Source organism: Capsicum annuum, chromosome 2, assembly GCF_002878395.1.
Source record: "Capsicum annuum cultivar UCD-10X-F1 chromosome 2, UCD10Xv1.1, whole genome shotgun sequence".
NCBI classification, from domain to species: domain Eukaryota; kingdom Viridiplantae; phylum Streptophyta; class Magnoliopsida; order Solanales; family Solanaceae; genus Capsicum; species Capsicum annuum.
In genome coordinates this window covers 123,666,545-123,685,813 of record NC_061112.1, presented here as the reverse complement: position 1 = coordinate 123,685,813, position 19,269 = coordinate 123,666,545, and the positions used below count along the sequence as shown (strand labels likewise).

At 33.2% G+C, this 19,269-nt stretch overlaps 2 protein-coding genes across 2 annotated transcripts; one reads left to right on the top strand and one right to left on the bottom strand.

The window, feature by feature from the left end:
- Positions 1 to 1,297: 1,297 nt before the first annotated feature.
- Positions 1,298 to 6,724, top strand: LOC107859190 (probable alpha,alpha-trehalose-phosphate synthase [UDP-forming] 7). The gene is made up of 4 exons (XM_016704108.2): positions 1,298 to 1,533; positions 1,890 to 4,055; positions 4,143 to 4,416; positions 5,899 to 6,724. The coding sequence occupies exons 2-4, from the start codon at positions 2,074 to 2,076 to the stop codon at positions 6,196 to 6,198; spliced, it is 2,556 nt and encodes an 851-aa protein (XP_016559594.1). The 5' UTR covers positions 1,298 to 1,533; positions 1,890 to 2,073; the 3' UTR covers positions 6,199 to 6,724.
- A 10,072-nt stretch (positions 6,725 to 16,796) lies between these two features.
- LOC107859191 (protein GRAVITROPIC IN THE LIGHT 1) lies at positions 16,797 to 19,269 on the bottom strand. The gene has a single exon (XM_016704109.2). It carries the CDS (start codon positions 18,773 to 18,775, stop codon positions 17,405 to 17,407), a length of 1,371 nt encoding a protein of 456 aa, XP_016559595.1. The 5' UTR covers positions 18,776 to 19,269; the 3' UTR covers positions 16,797 to 17,404.

Below are 19,269 nucleotides of genomic sequence, written 5' to 3'. Positions count from 1 at the left end.
AAAACATAGAAAAAAATTTATCTCTTCTTGATTAGTGAAAAAAGACAAGTAAGATGAGACATTAAATTAAAAAATTTGGGACGAGTTATTTGAAATGGAGGAAGTATAAAATTGTTAAGAATGGTAAATAGTTTTTCGTGAAATCAAAGATCTAAAGTAAATTGAAAGGACAAATTTAAATATTTTGATATCTTTTTATTTATTTATAATATTAGATATTTATATTGAAGTTCAAATTAATTTAAATTTATATCATAAAAAATCTATTTAACAAAAATAAATGCACAAAATCATTCGATATCTTCTAATTAAAAATTATATTCATCCACCTCAATTCTTATTATTTGTCATGAGACTATTTGCAATTGTACCCAAAAAAAAGTACCAAAAGATAAAATTAGGAATTGAATTTTTTATGGATTAGTTTGAATAGAGGGATATTATAAATAAAGAAACTTGAAATATTTGAGGAGACAAATTTGACCAAAACACTACCCATTGGTTAGAGACCAATATGGCACGAAAGACGTGGAGTTTTTATCATGGAAAGAGAGAAAAAGTTTGACCAAAAATGAAGGAGCCCACCAACATTATGCAATAGAATTTGTTAAATAAATTAATAGTATAAATTTGAGGGATATTGCCACGTGGAATAACCCCCCGTCCCCACCGTAATCAATCCTTAAATTTCATTTTCATGCACTTACTTCTCAATTCTCATCCCTACAATAACTCATCACCTCTATCCATTCATCTTCTGACACGTATCCCATGTTACGGAGCACCTCTCCACACTTTAAAATACACGCCCACTAGTCCATTTACTATAAAAAAAAAAATGGTACTTAAAATAATTTCCAACTAAAATTTGAGATTAAATTTATTCATATTTGGTGCTATCATGATATTAAATAGTAAGATTATTATCTCATATAAAAAATAGAATAAAACAGTTTCATGAAATATCATCTTAGCTTATCTCATTCAATGTACTAAACTATCAATAGCTTATGAAATATTTTTATTTATCTCATTCAATTTATCCTATCACATTTTATGCTATAATATTAGAATAAATTATCATATATATATATATATATATAGTAAGTGATATAACTTAGTGCAATTTGTAAAATACTTTATTTATCTCAACGAGCCCAAAATAATTAGCGCGTGACGGAAAAGACAACTAGGCCTGCCATTTTATCAGGCAAAGAGTAAAAAAGAAAAAGAAAAAAGAAAAAAAAAGGCCAGTTGGCATAAGTACGCGTCTGCTGGCCGACCTTATCCTCATTTTATTTTGCCCCATATTTTAGTTTATTAAGTATAGTTTAATTTAATGAAATGAAAAGTAAATAAACATTTTGATAGAAAGAGAGGCTGCCATCAAGTGTGAATAACTAATAAATATAGAAAGAGAAACGAAACTAAACCCTAGATTTCATTCTGACTGAAAGCAAAGATTATTTTGTATTTTTGGCCAACTAACACTTTGCTTCGTTACATGAATTTTTTCAGTTATTATTGATAAAGGTCAGTGCTTAAAGTTTTTTTTTTTTTTTACACTTATTAGAATTAATTAATGTTGTTTTTGTTGTTAAATGTAGTAATAATTATTGAAAGGAAAAAAATAATTGGTTTTTAATACAATGGAGTTGTTAAGCACCACTTACATGTATGGTGATTATTAGGTATAGGTTGGATTTGATCTTGTTATGTTTAAAGCTTGAGTTTTCTTCACTAAATTTAGCTAATGGGTTTCTGTTTTATTGCTGGGATTCTTTTCCATTTTTGGTATTCTTGCAACTGTTTTTTTTTCTTTTGCTTCTCAGTTTTTAAGTTTAATGAGTTTATTTTGGTTCTTTCTTGGGCGATACCCATTTTTTCAGATCCTTTTGAATTTTGCTCAGTCTGATAATCAAGAAGTGGCTGTTGGGTTTGGTTGGTGGGTGTGGTTCATTTCAAGGAAGTTGTTTTGAGTTTTGTTTTTAGCAGAAAAAAAGGTTTCTGTTTGGTCTGTCTGCTTATTTGAGGATTTGCTGAAGGAGTTTGTGCAAATTAAGGTTTGTAGAGATGATGTCCAAATCGTATACAAACTTGCTAGATCTAGCATCTGGAAATTTCCCTGTGATGGGGCGCGAAAAGAAGCGGCTGCCACGGGTAATGACAGTTGCTGGAGTTATTTCTGAGCTTGATGATGATCAAGCTAATAGTGTTACATCAGATGTTCCATCATCAATTGTTGTAGATCGAATAATTATAGTGGCTAATCAGCTCCCTGTAAAAGCTAAACGTAGGTCGGATAATAAAGGATGGAGTTTTAGTTGGGATGAGGATTCATTGTTGTTGCACATAAAAGATGGTTTGCCAGATGATATGGAAGTTATCTATATTGGTTCTTTAAAGGTTGAAGTTGATTTAAGTGAACAGGATGATGTTTCACAGTTACTGCTGGATAAGTTTAAATGTGTTCCTGCTTTTCTACCACCAGACATTTTATCTAAATATTATCATGGTTTTTGCAAACAGCATTTATGGCCACTTTTCCATTATATGCTTCCCTACTCGGCCAGTCATGGCAATCGATTTGATCGGTCGTGGTGGGAGGCATATGTTGCAGCAAATAAGATATTTTCCCAGAAGGTGATTGAGGTGATAAATCCAGAGGATGATTATGTATGGATTCATGATTATCATTTAATGGTTTTACCTACATTCTTGCGTAGGCGTTTCAATAGGCTGCGAATGGGGTTCTTCCTGCATAGCCCTTTTCCTTCATCAGAGATATATAGGACTCTTCCAGTGAGAGAAGAAATTCTCAAGGCCCTACTTAATTCTGACCTAATTGGTTTCCATACATTCGATTATGCACGACATTTCCTGTCCTGTTGTAGTCGCATGTTGGGATTAGAGTATCAGTCAAAGAGGGGTTACATTGGGCTTGAGTACTATGGACGGACGGTGGGGATCAAGATTATGCCAGTTGGGATTCACATGGGGCAGATTGAAACCGTGCTTCAAGTAGCAGATAAAGAGCGGAGAATCGGAGAACTTAAGCAACAGTTTGAAGGTAAAACTGTTTTACTTGGTGTTGATGATATGGACATTTTTAAAGGTGTCAATTTGAAACTTCTCGCATTGGAGGAAATGTTAAAACAGCATCCGAAGTGGCAGGGAAGGGCAGTGCTGGTACAGATTGCTAATCCAGCTCGAGGAAAAGGAAAAGATATTGAGGAAATACAAGAAGAAATACAAACAAGCATCAAAAGAATCAATGACAAGTTTAGACAGCCTGGTTATGAACCCGTTGTGTTCATTGATCGCCCAGTTTCTCTTAGTGAACGGACTGCCTATTACTCTGTTGCTGAGTGTGTAGTTGTAACAGCAGTAAGAGATGGCATGAACCTTACTCCATATGAATACATTGTCTGTAGGCAGGGCATTCCTGGTTCAGACTGCACTGCAGATTCCAATGGTCTAAAAAGAAGCATGTTGGTAGTGTCTGAGTTCATTGGATGTTCTCCTTCACTAAGTGGTGCTATACGTGTTAACCCATGGAATGTGGAAGCAACAGCAGAAGCACTGAATGAGGCAATTTCAATGGTTGATGCTGAGAAGGTGTTGCGCCATGAGAAGCATTATAAGTATGTAAGTACACATGACGTAGCTTATTGGTCAAGAAGCTTTTTCCAGGATCTGGAGAGAACTTGCCAAGACCATTTCAGGCGACGTTGCTGGGGTATTGGTTTGAGCTTCGGTTTTAGGGTTGTAGCACTTGATCCTAATTTCAGAAAGCTGTCCATGGACTCCATTGCTGCCTCTTACTCAAGAGCCAAAAATCGGGCAATATTGTTGGATTATGATGGTACTCTGATGCCTCAAACAGCCATCAATAAGGTCCCAAGTCCCGAAGTTATTTCAATTATTAACTCACTTTGTGGTGATGAAAGAAATACTGTGTTTCTGGTGAGTGGACGAGGAAGGGATAGTTTAGGCCAGTGGTTCTCTCCGTGTGAGAAACTAGGCATTGCTGCGGAACATGGATACTTCTTAAGGTATTCTTGGAACAAAGCTTATTCTCATTTTCTGTCTATTAGTCATATCCCGTATGTCAGTATGTACTTATTGTCTTTATCTACCAGGTGGTCTGCAGATAAAGAATGGGATGTCGTTGGGCAGAGCAATGATTTCCAGTGGATGCAGATTGCTGAACCTGTTATGAAGCAGTATACAGAAGCTACAGATGGGTCTTCCATTGAAACTAAAGAAAGTGCTCTTGTTTGGCATCATCGGGATGCTGATCTTGGTTTTGGGTCTTGCCAAGCAAAAGAGATGTTAGACCATCTTGAAAGTGTGCTTGCGAATGAGCCTGTTGCTGTGAAGAGTGGGCAGTTCATTGTTGAAGTTAAGCCTCAGGTGTGTCATCTCTTAACCTTTGCACATTTATCTCTAGCTTTTTGGATGAACATTATTCGATGTCGCAAATATACTCCATTCATCCATTGGATCTGCTCCAATCTCCAGCAAATTACTTAGTTATTTTGTTACCTATCTTGACATGCTTTATAATTCTTGTGTATGGAATGCTTTATAGTATATACTGACTAGCTGTATTTTCTTATAACAAGAGGGGGCATGATCAAACTATTTTAGACGTGTCTTTGTTGATTCTAGAATCTAGATGTGTAGACATTAAAAAGCTGCTTCATTCAAATATAGGCAAAAAATTTATATCTGTCAGGTTTCATGGAAGTATTTAAAGATGATGGTTGAAATTTTTTTGGAGTTGGTGTTTGAGCTATGAAGTTTTCTGATGACTGTCAACCTAGAAAGTGTAACTGTTAGGACAAAGTCTATCAGATGATTATCACTCGGATGGTGCATCTTGTAATAATACCCCATTCACTTGTAAGGAGGTTTAGAACAGAAGAAAGTAGACATCTCCTTGCTCTTTGTGGTTCGGTTTGTCATATTGAACCAAGCATGAGAGCTACCACGTCAAATAAAGCAATTTGTTGGAGTTTCTGGATCACCCGTGGTTTAATTAATTATTTCTGATGGAGTATTACAAACTGCAGGAAATAACATTTTGTCTATTAGATATATGCCGCAATTAAATAACTGAGTGATTCCAGCATAATGCCAAATAGGTAGAGGATATATTACTCTCGTTTTCTTATACTCCCTCCGTGATCATTTTACTTTACCCTTATACTGAACATAAATTTTTCTTTGTACTTGTCCATTTTAGGTAATTAAGAAAAAATTGTGAATTTTTTCCAATACTATACTTATCATTAAATAACTACATAAGGTACTAGTAGTCAAATTTAGATTTTCAAAATATAATTAATAAAGTTAGTTTAGTAAAAAAATAAATAAAAAAGGGCAGCCCGGTGCACTAAAGCTACCGATATGCGCGGTGTTCGGGGAAGGGCTCCACCACAAGGGTGTATCGTACGCAGCCTTACCTTGCATTTCTGCCAGAGGCTGTTTCCAAGGCTTGAACCCGTGACCTCCTGGTCACATGGCAGCAACTTTACTAGTTACTCCAAGGCTCCCCTTCTAGTTTAGTATAAGAAACTACTAATAAATATCTTAGTAAGTGGAGTGCCAAGTCAACATAGGCCAAGTAAAATGAAAGACAGGGAGCAACAAGAATAGAAATAATTACGTTCCTAGTCCATGTACTTCTCAACAAAATGTGAGCAGCCAGAAAATTTTTGTAAAATATATTTGTTGAAAATGATGGCTCGTATACTTTCCTAAATAGTCTTCTCGTTATAGCTGTATTCTTCTTTTCTACCTGTTTTACACATACACATCCATGTGTGGCCTTGTTAGTTTTTTTTTGCCGACTCCAGTTTATCTAAACATTAATTTTTGCAACAATTCCAGGGAGTGAGTAAAGGTCTTATTGCGGAGAAAATTTTCGAAACAATGGCTGAGAGTGGCCGGCAGGCTGATTTTGTGCTGTGCGTAGGTGATGATAGGTCTGACGAGGACATGTTTGAGATTATTGGAAATGCAATAAATAGTGGTATATTTTCTTCAAGCACAGAAGTTTATGCTTGCACAGTGGGACAAAAGCCGAGTAAAGCCAAATATTATCTTGACGACACGACAGAAGTTAGAACCATGCTTCATGCTCTTGTCGAGGAATCTACTCCTCCACCTTCACCTGAAATTGTAACATAAAGCTCTATTTGGAGTTATATCGTCTCCTGTTTTCTTGTCAGAGTAGACTTCACACTGTCTCCACCCTTTGAAGTTTTGCAAAGAAATATCCTTAGAGCTTGTCCTGACGTGTGAGACGTATTACTTTCAAAGATTGAATGGAGAGATATTGTACAGAATTCTTTGAGAGACCATTGACTGATGGGGTTGAGATTAAACCGATCCTAAATGTTTCAAACCCAGAAGCACTGCTGTGAAGTTGACTCTGATGGGAGAGCAATGCCAAATGGTGAATATATATGTGCTGCCCTTGTTGAATACATACCCACCCTTATTCAAGTTCTTTTAAGGCGGCCACACCTTAGAAGCCTTGCGTGTGGCGAGATGGAGCATTGATAATCGTAACTTGCATTATTAGATCAAAACTGTAAACAGGTGTTTTTTCTTCTTTTTTGTTTCATTTATTTAAGGATCCTTCTTTTTCTCTCTAGGAGTGGACACCAATTTGTTGGATTCTCATAATTGTAAATGCTATAGAAATTTACCATCTCTTTCTTCCTTATGGTAGAGTTCCTAAACACATGAAAACAAAACCTGGTGATTGTTAGCTGTGACATCAATGACGGTTATTCTGGTCTTTCAAGTGCAAGTTTGCAGAACAAAGAATGAAGCTGTGGTAACAGCACAAACGTTTGATTCCTAATCTTTGTTTTATGAAGATGGAAGTGCTATCTAGCTTTGTGGGCATCAACCGTTTGTTTCTTGTTGGTGAGCTAGACGGTCCGACTCTCTCTCTCTTTTAACTCGTGGTCAAATGGTTTCCAAGGTCAAATTGAGCGATTTGCAAGTCGCCTGGTATCTAGCGATTTGCACTTGCATGGCATGTGAAATGTATGGTGAGACTTGTACTTGGAATGGAGTTATAATGTACGGTGAGACGTGAAATATGTGCGTTTCTGGGCGCCACTGCTCAACCAATACACTTATAAGTCCAACACTATAAGAAACGTATCTTGCTTCTACAATTCTTCTAAACCTACACAAACTTAAATATTGAAAGATTCGATAATGCAGTGGACTCTCACTCTGTTTTATGTGTTGTCAAAATTCAGTATCACACGACGGCTACTTAAACACACTTCTAGTCCCTTATTTTCCCAAACTGTTTGAGATTGGTGTTTATCTTATAATTTTAACAAAATAAAAAAAATCATTTTGTTATGATCAAAAGTAAAATTAATAAAAATTATATAAAGAATGTAATACTTAAGCTTAAAAATTTGATGTAATATTTTTGTACTTCAAAGTAAAAGATAACATAAAAAATATACATTAACATACTTTACTACTTAGAATACCTTGTATTTTGGTAGAATATTTATAAAAAGATTTTTAAAAAAATGTGTTTATAATGTTTCTGCACATGAGAATAGAGATATTTCTACATTTGAGAATTGAGGATTTATATAGGCCTTCATGTGTTGCAACAAAGAAACTCACATCCTCTTTGAAATTTTTTGTTAAAAAAGCCCTTTTGACTCTCGACTCATCTTGTCAATAAGTTTCTAAGTAAAATTAAGAAGGAGAAGGAACAAACAATGCGTTTGCACATTATGGACTTTAAATGCATGTAACTATGTAAGAGATATGAAAAGGTAACGGATACTGCATTTTTATTATAATTGTAGCATTCAAAAGTACATATGTAATATTTCTTACAATATTTTTGTGATCATTATTTATTTTTCTATTCAACTGCTATTTTGGATCAAATGAAAATACTAAATCTACTAAGTCACCATTTGACGGCTATTTTTCAATAGTAGATTTAGTATTTTCATTTGATCGAGCTGACTTCCCCATCTTATAATCTTTGTTATAATAAGGTGTATATACTTAGGGTGTTGTATAAGCAGATTTATCCTTTTGCTCTAAGCTTATGCACTTACATCAATTTCTGATATAGATTGACAGTTTGAGACTACTAACCAACCCCTTCTTCACGTAATTATTGTATATCTTAAATCGGGAAAAAGTCATATATACTTCCGAACTATTGAAAATGGTATGTAAATAACTTTCGTTATACTTTAAGGTTATTTGTGTCCTTGTCGTCTAACTTTGGGTACGTAGATACTCCCAAACTGTTGAAAATGATACGTATATACCTTTCAGTTAGACCCCGCAAGCCGTGTGTCCTCATTCAAAAGAAATTAACCCATTTTTTGCAATTTATCCCGTGACCTTCCGGGGAAATGTTCGAGTTTGTCCACATGTCCCCATCCTAAAGAAATATTCTGTGATCGCATTGGTTTTGGTTCGTCAAGAAATAGGTGTGGGAAAAATTCGCTTCCAACTCCGTACGTAGAACATTTCATTGGCAGGTCAAGAGATAAATTGTTAAGGGAAAATGGTTTAATTCCTTTCAAACGAGGACACATGGTGTGCTCCGTCTAACTGAAGGGTATAGCCAGGTTCACCTGCCCAATGCCAATGTTGGGGAATTTCTATGTTCACTCCCATCAGAGGAATCTGCCTTGATTTCGATTTTATTATGTACAAGTGGGCCACAAATAATAACAAAAAACGAAATAGAAGCGACCCCTGATTCGCCAAAGTACCACTGCAACAATCATGTTTAATTTCTTTTGACAGTTTTAGATTGTGGTGTTTTGTAATCAGGGGCAGTTAGTTATGTATTTCCATTACAAAAAAAAAAAAGGTAAAAAATAAAAATTGTGTTGTAGTATATGTTAAATTCTTTTTCTTACAAAGATGAATGGAAAAAGGATGCTTGTGTTATGATTTTCGTAACTTTGGGCTAGTTGTTATAGAAAATTCAAATTTTCACTTGATAATTTAATGGGAGGTAGCACGTACCATTTTCAATAGTTTGGGAGTATATATGTATTCAAAGTTAGACAATAAGGTACGAATAATCTAAAAGTATAACGAAAAATATTTAATACCATTTTCAATAGTTCAAAGATATATGACCTTTTTCCCGTATCTTAATTTAGTGAGGTTTGTGTCGGAGCACATATACGCTTCAACAAATTCAAATACTATCACTTGTGCATATTTTGACCTTTAAATGCATGTGAAAGTAATGGGTCTTTACAATGTCCTAAGGGTGGTAAATGGACGGGTTGGATTGAAATTGGACGAGTTAAAATAGGTTAAACGAATAATTGGGATAATGCTCAATCCTGCCCAAATGTATTTGGGTCAAGATGGGCTGGACAGAATGAGCTAAATTATGGGTCATGGGTTATAACCCAACCCGCCCAAGTGCAAATTTAATCAAATTAAAAACACCAGCAACTTTTTTCCTTTTTTTCTATCCTTTTATCTTTTCCTTTTTTCCTTTTTTTGTTTTTTTATTCCATATTTTCATTTTTTTTTTGTTTCTTTTTTTCTTTTTCTTTTTTTCTATTTTTTATTTTCTTTTTTCTCTGTTTCGTTTTTTACTTTTTTTCTTTTATTTTATATTTTTTGGTAATTCCTTTTTCTTTTCTCTCATTTTTTTTATTGTTGTTGTCACATTTTATATTTTATATATTATTTTAATTTTATATTTATTTGTATCATATATATTTCAAATAACTTTATTATTTATATTTGAATACTTTAGCCGTGAATATAATTTATCATTTGTATTTGTATAGAAATAATTATAAGGAATAATTGTATTTACTTGAGTTTGAAATATTTAATATGCAATATGTCATTCAATGCAAATGTATCGTTAGGATTTCTACATCAAGTTTATCATTTGCATTCTCATAAAGTTAAGTGTCATTTATATGTGTATGGTTCAAGTTGTATAAACATGTATCATTTGATACAAGTGTAAACGTTGTATTTGTATAGTTTAACATATTTTTTTTATAATTTATCATTTATATTTGTATTGTTTAATTTGTATTGATAAAATGCAATTCGTATCAATGAAGATAAATCGTATAAAATATAAATCATGGTGAGTACTATAAAATACACATACAAGTGAGAATTATAAAATACAAATATAAACACAAGCGTGAACTATAAAATACAAGTACAATTGTATCAACGAATACAAAAATAAAAATGATGATGTGAACTATAAAATACAAATACAAGTAGAATTATAAACTACAAATACGTCAGCTATAAAATATAAATACGAATACAAGCGTGAATTAGAAAATACAAATACAATTATATCAATAAATACAAAAATATAAATGAAAGTGCGAATATAAATACAATAAGTTATTGTGGTATTTTCGTTATCAATCATAACTTGTGCTCCACAAAGCCATATTTTTTTAAATATAAATAAAATAAATTAAAAAAATAAGAGAAATAAAAATTCAAAAAAAAAAAGAAAAAAGAGAGAGAGAGAGAAATACAAGCTATAGATAGAATAAAGAAAAGAAAAGAAAAAAAACAAAAATAAAGAAATGGAAAAAATAAAAATAGAAAAAAAGAAGAAAAATGAAAATAAGAAGAAAAAAGAAAAAATTACCTAAAACAACACCTTAATTTTTTAATATTATTTAAAATTCCATCCACCTAAGCTAATTACAAAAATTCCTTATAAACCACTTTACACACTATTTTCTGAAACATTACTATCCACTTCAATAAACAACAAACAACTCCTAAAATTTCGCCTTAAATCACGATTTTATTGATTTAGATTACACCAAATCTCATGTTTAATGCAAAACCATCTTCCATTTGGAGTAATGGTCTTCCATTCACGCAAATTACTCCATAAATTTTGTGTTTTATTTTTAAGTTTATTAGTTCTAAAATTGAAGCAAATTGCTTTTCAATTTAATGTTCTTTCACCATTTTAACAAAATTAATGGAGTCGGGTATTGGTCTTATTCAGTTGTTGCAACTCCTACTGAAGTTAATGTTGAGTTTGTGCCGGGTAACTTTGATTTTGAAGACAGTGATTTTAGTGAAAATAGATCTAAGCATCGAAACGATCTGACAATGATGAAGAAGTTACGGGATGTTGCTGAAAGTAATGAGAAAAAGCTTGTTGTTGCTGTTTCAAAGAGAAAAAGAATGTTGTTTCAAAGAGAAAAAGAAATAGAAAGAACGTTGTGTAAAGAGACCCACTATCACAAAGATATGATTTTTATGTATTTGATAGATGAATTTCACCCATATACATTATAATTATATATCATAATACAAAATGTAACAAACGATAATGTAAACGATGCATCCGTACATAGTTGTAATGTTACAGAGTATTGCCTGCTTTATGATACATAGTAAAAGTTGTATGTGTTTTGGGTTATTTTTCACCTGATACATTAAATATGCTGAGTTCGATACATAGATCAAATTTTACTGAGATATTACATGTTTTCTAATACATATTGAAATTTGTATGTTATTTGAGTTCTTTTACACTTGATACATTTAATATACTGAATCCGATACATAGATCTAACTTAGTGAGATATTTCATTATTTCTGATACATAGTAAAAGTTGTGTATATTTTGGGTAATTGTATACCCAATTCATCCAATGTAATAATGTTATTTATGTTAAGAAATATATTATAAAAATAAATATATCTTTATTATTATATTACGATATATTATGTTCAATATTTCTGAACGCACGTAATGAAAATGTTATCAAATCCGTTCCACCTCATCCTATGAGGTTTGGTAGTTAGTGCAATCATAAATTTGTTATCAATATTAAAAATTTTGCGGGTAAAAGTACTCAAATTGTTTTAGCAAACATGCTTTGGTGTATTTCTTGATATGCCCAAATCAATTTTTTAAGGACAAATAATCAAATACTTGTTGATGCTTGAGCTTGTACAAGATAATCCAAATGAATTACATGTTTATGTAAAGAAAATATACTATAAAATTAAATTCTATAATACATCAAAATGTACCAGGTCTCAAATGAAATATACTACAATATTGTTTAAACAATATTCAACGCTAGACCAACTAAAAACAAAACAACAAATTAATCAGAATACGTGAAACATGCCATGTATCTTAAAATATAAATATCAATTCTCTTTCGAAAAAAGTCACTGATACATCTTTTGTGACCTGATACATTAAATATAAGCAGCAATGTATCATATTACAACACCAATATACCATCATTCGAGCTACATTACAAATTCAAAAATATTATTCTTGAACTTAACATAAACCTTTACTACATTGTCTTTCGAATCATTATTGGCGATGAATTTTCTTTGACAACGTATCTGGCGTCGATTTTTTCTTGATTAATCAATACCAAATTTGATTGGAATTGTCGAAATCAACTCAAAAACGAAACACTTTCTCCAACAACAATTTCATCACTTTTATATTTTTCATATTGAAGTTTATTCATTCAAACACTGTAAAATCTCAATAGAATGGAGATGTTCATAACATATTCAAAAGAAAGAAAACAGGAAAAGAAAACAAAGATGAGAGAATTTGTTTTCTGAAATTTCATCGAAGGGGATTGTTTTTTGAAATCAATCTAAAAAAAAGAAATACTTTCTCCTACAACAATTTCATTACTTTTATATTGTTCATATCGAAGTTTATTCATTCAAACACTGTAAAATTCAACAGAATGGAGATGTTCATAACGTATTCAAAGTAAAGAAATCAGAAGAAGAAAACAAAGATGAAAGAATTTGGAAGAATTTTCATCGAAGAATATTGTTTTTGGTAATTCAAAATTTAATTATGAAGCTGGCTCTAATTTTTAGGATTCAAGAGACATTATTCCAATCAGAATTGCGTTAATTGTGTTGTTATCTCGTTTTTTATCATTATTTTTCCTTTTTATAGTCAAATTACTTGTGAAGTTATGTATCAGTTTGTTATGTATCATAGCTTTCATTTATGTATCTAAAAGGAATTTGACGTAACATTATTTTTTAAAAATGGCAGTTCCTATTTTTATGGGATTTCATTAAACAGGATAATGCTTAATTACCATTTATTATAAATTTAACCGCACTAAATATGTTAATTATGTATCATATCACAATGTATCATATAATCGAGTAATGTATCATATATGGAATTTTCAGTAATTTATAAAAAAATTGGGAGAGATGGTAATTATGTAGGAAACACTTGGGGTTTATGTTGTTTACACAAGAAAAAAATTCAAAAAGGGGGGAAAATATGAAAAAGAAAAAAAAATGAGAAAAAATACAAGAAAATAAAAAAAAATAATAATCAAAAAGTAAAAGAAAATAAAAAAGAGTTAAAAAAAAAATGACGGTGAATATAAATACAATGACCGATCATGATGTATCTGTCATCTTCCATAATTTGTACTCGACGTAATCATATTTTTTTAAAATATAAACTATCAAATACAAAAAAAAAAAAAAAAAAAAAAGAGAGAGAAAAAAAGAAGAAGAGGAAATTAAAAAGAAAAAAAAAACAGAAAAAACAAAAAAAAAGTAAAAAAAAATGGAAAAGAAAGAGGAGGAGAGACAAGAGATAAAACAGAATTAAAAAATGAAAAAAAGAGAAAGAAATGCTATAAATTGTAATTTAGAAAGTTCGAGTAGAAATACTCTCATTTTGTTGAAACCTAGACTTTTTTTGTAAGTCCCCCATTTATAAAACAAGATTTCGTCAAATCTTTAAGCAATTTGATGGGTCAAGTTTGGACATTATCATGAGTTTATTGGGATTGCTGATTTTTAATGGGTTGACCTGGGCTAGTCCAAATTAGCCCATTATTAAAAGCACTCTTGCCCAAACCCTTCAAACCTTTGACGAATTGGACGAGTCTTTTGATCTTGGGCTAATTTTACCACCCCTAATCCTAACCCATTGTATGGGCTTGGGATCGTAGGACTGCTGCCTAGCTAGGCTTTTAAGTTTCGTTACCCATTTTAAGTTCTCTTAAATAAATGGGATATACGTAACATTGAACTCAAAACAGGACTAACAAGTAAAGGGAATATTTATAGAACTAATCAGTTTAAGGGGTTGTTATATGGTCAAGATCTGAAATGTATTAAAATTTTAGCCATTTGATATTAGGTGAATACTATTTAGACAAAATATCATGTTTTGAAATACTAAATCAAGCTATGGGCGGTACGGGAAGGACAATGAGAGAGGATCTGAAATCGAACCCTCACCAACCTGTAGGTGGGAGTTCAATTAGCTAACGAACTAAGCGATTAAGATTCCCGTTGTTTTGAAATATAATAGATTCTCCATACCAAATTCACGTGTTTTCATCCTAAAGAAATATTTTGTGACCGCATTGATTTTGATTTGTCAACAACTAGGCGTCTTCCAACTCTAGCTATAGAATATTTCGTCCACGGGTCAAAAGATAGATTGTTAAGAAAAAATGAGTTAATCCCTTTCTGATGAGGACATGTGACACGCAACGTCTAACTGAAGGGTATATGTATATCATTTTCAATAATTTGAGATCTATACGTACCCAAAGTTAGATGACAAGATATAAATAATTTAAAAATATTGCGAAAGATATTTGCGTATCATTTTCTACAGTTAAAAATTATATATGACCTTTTTCCAAGCTATGGCTATTTTAAATTAGAGTGCACTTCTTTCGTAAATATTGACCTGTTTCGGCTACATTTGGCTGCCTTACAGGAGAAGCCCTTTTTTCCTCGAAAATTTGACCTGTTCTAGGAATAATTGCCCCGCTCATGAGAGGGTTCACTTCTTTCCTCTAAGATTGACATGTCTCAGGAACTGCTGGCAATCACGACCCCAACAACATATTCAGTGTATTTTTGTAAAATAAATTTAGAGAGAATAAAGTATACGTATTCCATATCACTATCTCATATTAAGTAGAGAGGTTGTTTAAAACCCCCGGCTCAGAATAAATAATAGTATAACAATAAACATAAAAATAAACAAAAAAATGAAATAACACATTGTTAGATAATAAAAAAAATAAGACACCGATAGAATAATACTATAAGCTATCTATTCGAGATCATAAAATCATCAAAATATTACGAACAATAAACCACAGACACAGAGAAAAACAAAGCGCTCCTTCCTATTACTACAAACGCACTTCTATCCACTAACCCTATATCCTGATTCGTGTCCTCCACACCTTTCTATCAAGGATAATATTCTCCGTAAACTGTAACCGCTCGATGTCATCCCTAATTACCTCCTTCCAAAATTTCTTCGATTTACCTCTACCCCATCTAAAATCATTCATAGTCAGTCTCTCACACCTCCACAGTGGTATCACATGTCTAAACCATCACAACCTCACTTCCCGCATTTTGTCTTCCATCGAAACCACTCCCTTCTCAAGGTCCTCATCTACGCCATCTTCAACTTTTGAATGTGAGAGTTCTTAATTGGCCAACACTTCGCTCCATGCAACATAGCCAATCGGACTCTATAGAACTTATCTTTAAGCTTAGAAGGCACCTTATTATCACATGAGACTCCCGAAGCGAGCCTCCACTTCAACCACCTTGCACCAATACGATGTGTGACATCCTCGTCAATCTCTCCATTCCCCAAAATCATAAATTCAAAATACGTGAAATTATTCCTCTTCCGAATGATCTTAGAATTCAACTCCACTACCATGTCAGCCTCATGCGTTGAATTAAAGGGGAAAAAAAGGTTGAAAAGCCGCCTTTTTATCAAAGATCAGCCAAATGGTTGCGTTTATCTTAAAGAATAGGTTTTTAATATGACATTAACATGTTAAATGTTTGTCTTTTTTAATTTTCCGAATCAAATAGCAATAGTTTGATTACTTCATTATGTTCTTAAGAAAAAGTGACTTTGCAAAGTTATTTTCATAAATTGAGCGAACTCTTGAAATGGGCAATTTAGTCATAATTCTTTTGCAATCCAAGATCACTCATATTTCGATTGTTGTTAGGATACTATTGAAAGCTAACTTCTGCCATCTCTTCTATTAAAGGAATTGTGAAAACCAAAAACTTATTAGGAAAAAAAAACAAATGAGAAAAGCACCCGTGAAGTGAATCAGTTTTGTATTGTAGATATATGACATTTCGTTTTCACAGTGGGGTGGTGTCCACTTCGTCTGAGAAATAAGAACCATTTTCCATAAAGGATGATTGTTTATATACAAGAGTCACCCAAATGCTTCTGACAAAACATGCAATTATTATTGTAACAATATGCATCCTCCACATGACACTACTATTCAATTTTGCAGATCTTTCTCATTCTGGTAACAGTAAAGAAATTCTTGGTGGTAACAATATAATAACGTATGTACATTCAAGAAAATTAATCTATTTATATAATGTAATTTTTCGGTTGGTAGACTCTTTGAACAAGGATAGCTTGTCTTTGACTGATAATATATGTATGTATATGCTTACTATAGAGAGCCCCAATTAATACAGGAACAAATGTGAATTTTAAGACAAATAATGTGTCCAACCGAAAGGGGAAAAAAAAGACTACTCCTTATCCTAAAGAATTTGCCTAAGAATGTGGGATCCCATAAATAAAACATACAAGATCCATATTTTTATAAATAAGATGTTCCCTCAGAGCTAGATAGAAAAGGAAATAAAAATTGTGTACAAGTACCTAGATCCAAAGATACCATGCATGATAATATTCATTTTATATATTATGTTACTATATATTACTGCTAATACTTTAGCTAATATTTTATACACATTATAATCTCATATGCAAGTTGCAGGCATTTGTCTGTCATTCTTTAAGGTACAATTTGAGGAATAAACAACATTTTAGCAATTTTCTAAGAATGGGTCCCACATGGCCTTCTACTTTTGATACCAAAGAAACAAAGACGTATGCTTATTTGGGCCCACAACCTGACTGAGCCTACTTTGCCTTTTGTCTCACCGCCCAATCTATCTCCCACTATACTCCAAAATCCAGTTCACCTTTCAAAGCCCTGAAACCACTTTCACCCTTTGTGGGCCCAAAAGCCCACTTATACTTTCGACCCAAGGCCCATCACTTTCCAAAAGATAATCCGTAGTACACATTTAACCCTACCCGCGTCATCCCACGCGCCTCCGTCGTGTAAATTGTTTGATCAAAATAGTAGTGGATACATGATACAACCATTTACATGCTGCGGCGGAGATCCGGACTTCAGGCGGCGCGTTGTGATTAGAGCGAGTGGGGTGTTATATTTTTCTGTTTTTTTTTCCACTAATATTTACGGATTTACCACTAGTGCTTGGCCGGAGGAGGGGTCGGAGATAAATATACCTGACTTTGAACCACTGTTTTACCGACTTTAAACCCCGGAACAACCGTGAAAGCTACCTTGAACTCACCGCCGGCGGCTGAGAAAATTTCATCTGTGACACTTTCCATGTAGACCTCAGAGAATCTACAGTTCTTCCTCACTTGAAAAATGCTAACTCGCTGATCAAATGAGAATGCTAAGCAATGCAAAAGCCACACGCGCCGCCCCATCTCACTAAACACCTTGAAAAACTCAGTTTCCGGGAACTCGCCGGAGTTCACAAGTTTCCTCTGGTTCAAGTTCCCGGAGAAGGAAAACTCCATTTTTGGATGAACCAAATGAAGGTACTTGGCTTTCAAGAATTTCCCAAAAAAGGAAGAAGGGTTCTGCTTGATAAAATGAGAAACGTTCGCAGATTTCAGCCTCTTGAACTGTTCATAGAAGAAACTCCGGCGATGTGTTACGCCGGAAAATAAAGAATCATCATTCTGAACAGAAAAAGTAGGCTCATTAAACCCACTGAAAATCTCTCTGCATACAAAGGATTCAAAAGCAAACGCCCGATGACTACTCTTCTGGAAAGTGACACCATTCTGTATAGAGTTGGTCGCAGCATCAATATCCCAGTTTGCAGATTCCATTTCCCGAATCAAGAACTTGACAAAGTTGCGAATAGATCTCATGGCATAGTGCAAAACCATGATGAAATTTTTAGGATTTACATCTGAAAATTTGACATTGTCAAGTATGGAGAATGATCCACTGGCGTTAAGCTTTCTCTCAAGTGATCTGTTGTTGTGAATGGTTTCTTGCAGCTCCTTCTGTAGAGAGGATATGTTGTACCCTTTGGATTCAATTTCTCCTTGCATTTTCTTCATGGTGATTTCGTACGTTTTCATGACGGATTGCTGTTCTTGAATCTCAGCAAGCATGAGAGTAACATGGGGTGGTGAAGAATCAATTTGGTTTTTGAGGTAACTGTGTTTGAGCTCAGACAAAGCTTTGAGTTCATCAACCACAGCTTGATCTGCAACTTGGATAGCTTCATTATTGTAAGGGAACTGAGCTAACTGAAGCTCAGCATAAGCAGCTTTAACAGAAGAAATAGTAGCAAAGAGCTTAGCAACAAAAGCCTCAAGAACAGCTCTATTCTTGGTATGTTCTTTGCACTCTTCAATTTCTTCTTTGTCAAAGTGTTGTGACTCACAACACCTAAGCTTTTCTTGAGGTATGAGTAGGCAGAACCCATTGTTGGAAAAAGATTTCGATGAGTTTTTTCTATGAATTACTCTCCGAAACGTCTTAGCTAGCCTGCTTTTACTTGGAGCTGGAGCTGGTCTAACGGAGTCCATTTTGATTTATGAAGCAAAGGAATACAGAGTGAGATGAAAATGGAGTCTTGATAGTGTGAAGTGAAGGAAGAAAAAAGGTAAAGGGGTTTGCAGAAAAAAGTGTTGTAAGGAGGAAAAAAGAGAGGAAATTATTGAAAGATAAGAAATGGGCAGAAGGGAAAAGGAGGGAAAAGCAAAGTCCCCCCTATTTGACTCAAGGTTGAAGGTGAAGAAAAAATGGAAGTTGGGGTAGTAAAAGACAAGATTTGGCGCGAGAAAGAGAAAGGTCATTCATTATTGTGCTATATAGAGACTTCAATAAGGATATATAATTGCATCAAAATATTTTTAAATTTTTTTTTTTTGGTTAATAAATATATCACGTAAAAAATTAAAATTAATTTTCTTTTAAATAAACTAGATTTGAACGACCAAATAGAGGTGAAGCGTGGGTTCAAGGTCTAATAAGAAAAGTAGGTCAAATAAATTAAATCAGAGAAAACTTTTTTTAATTT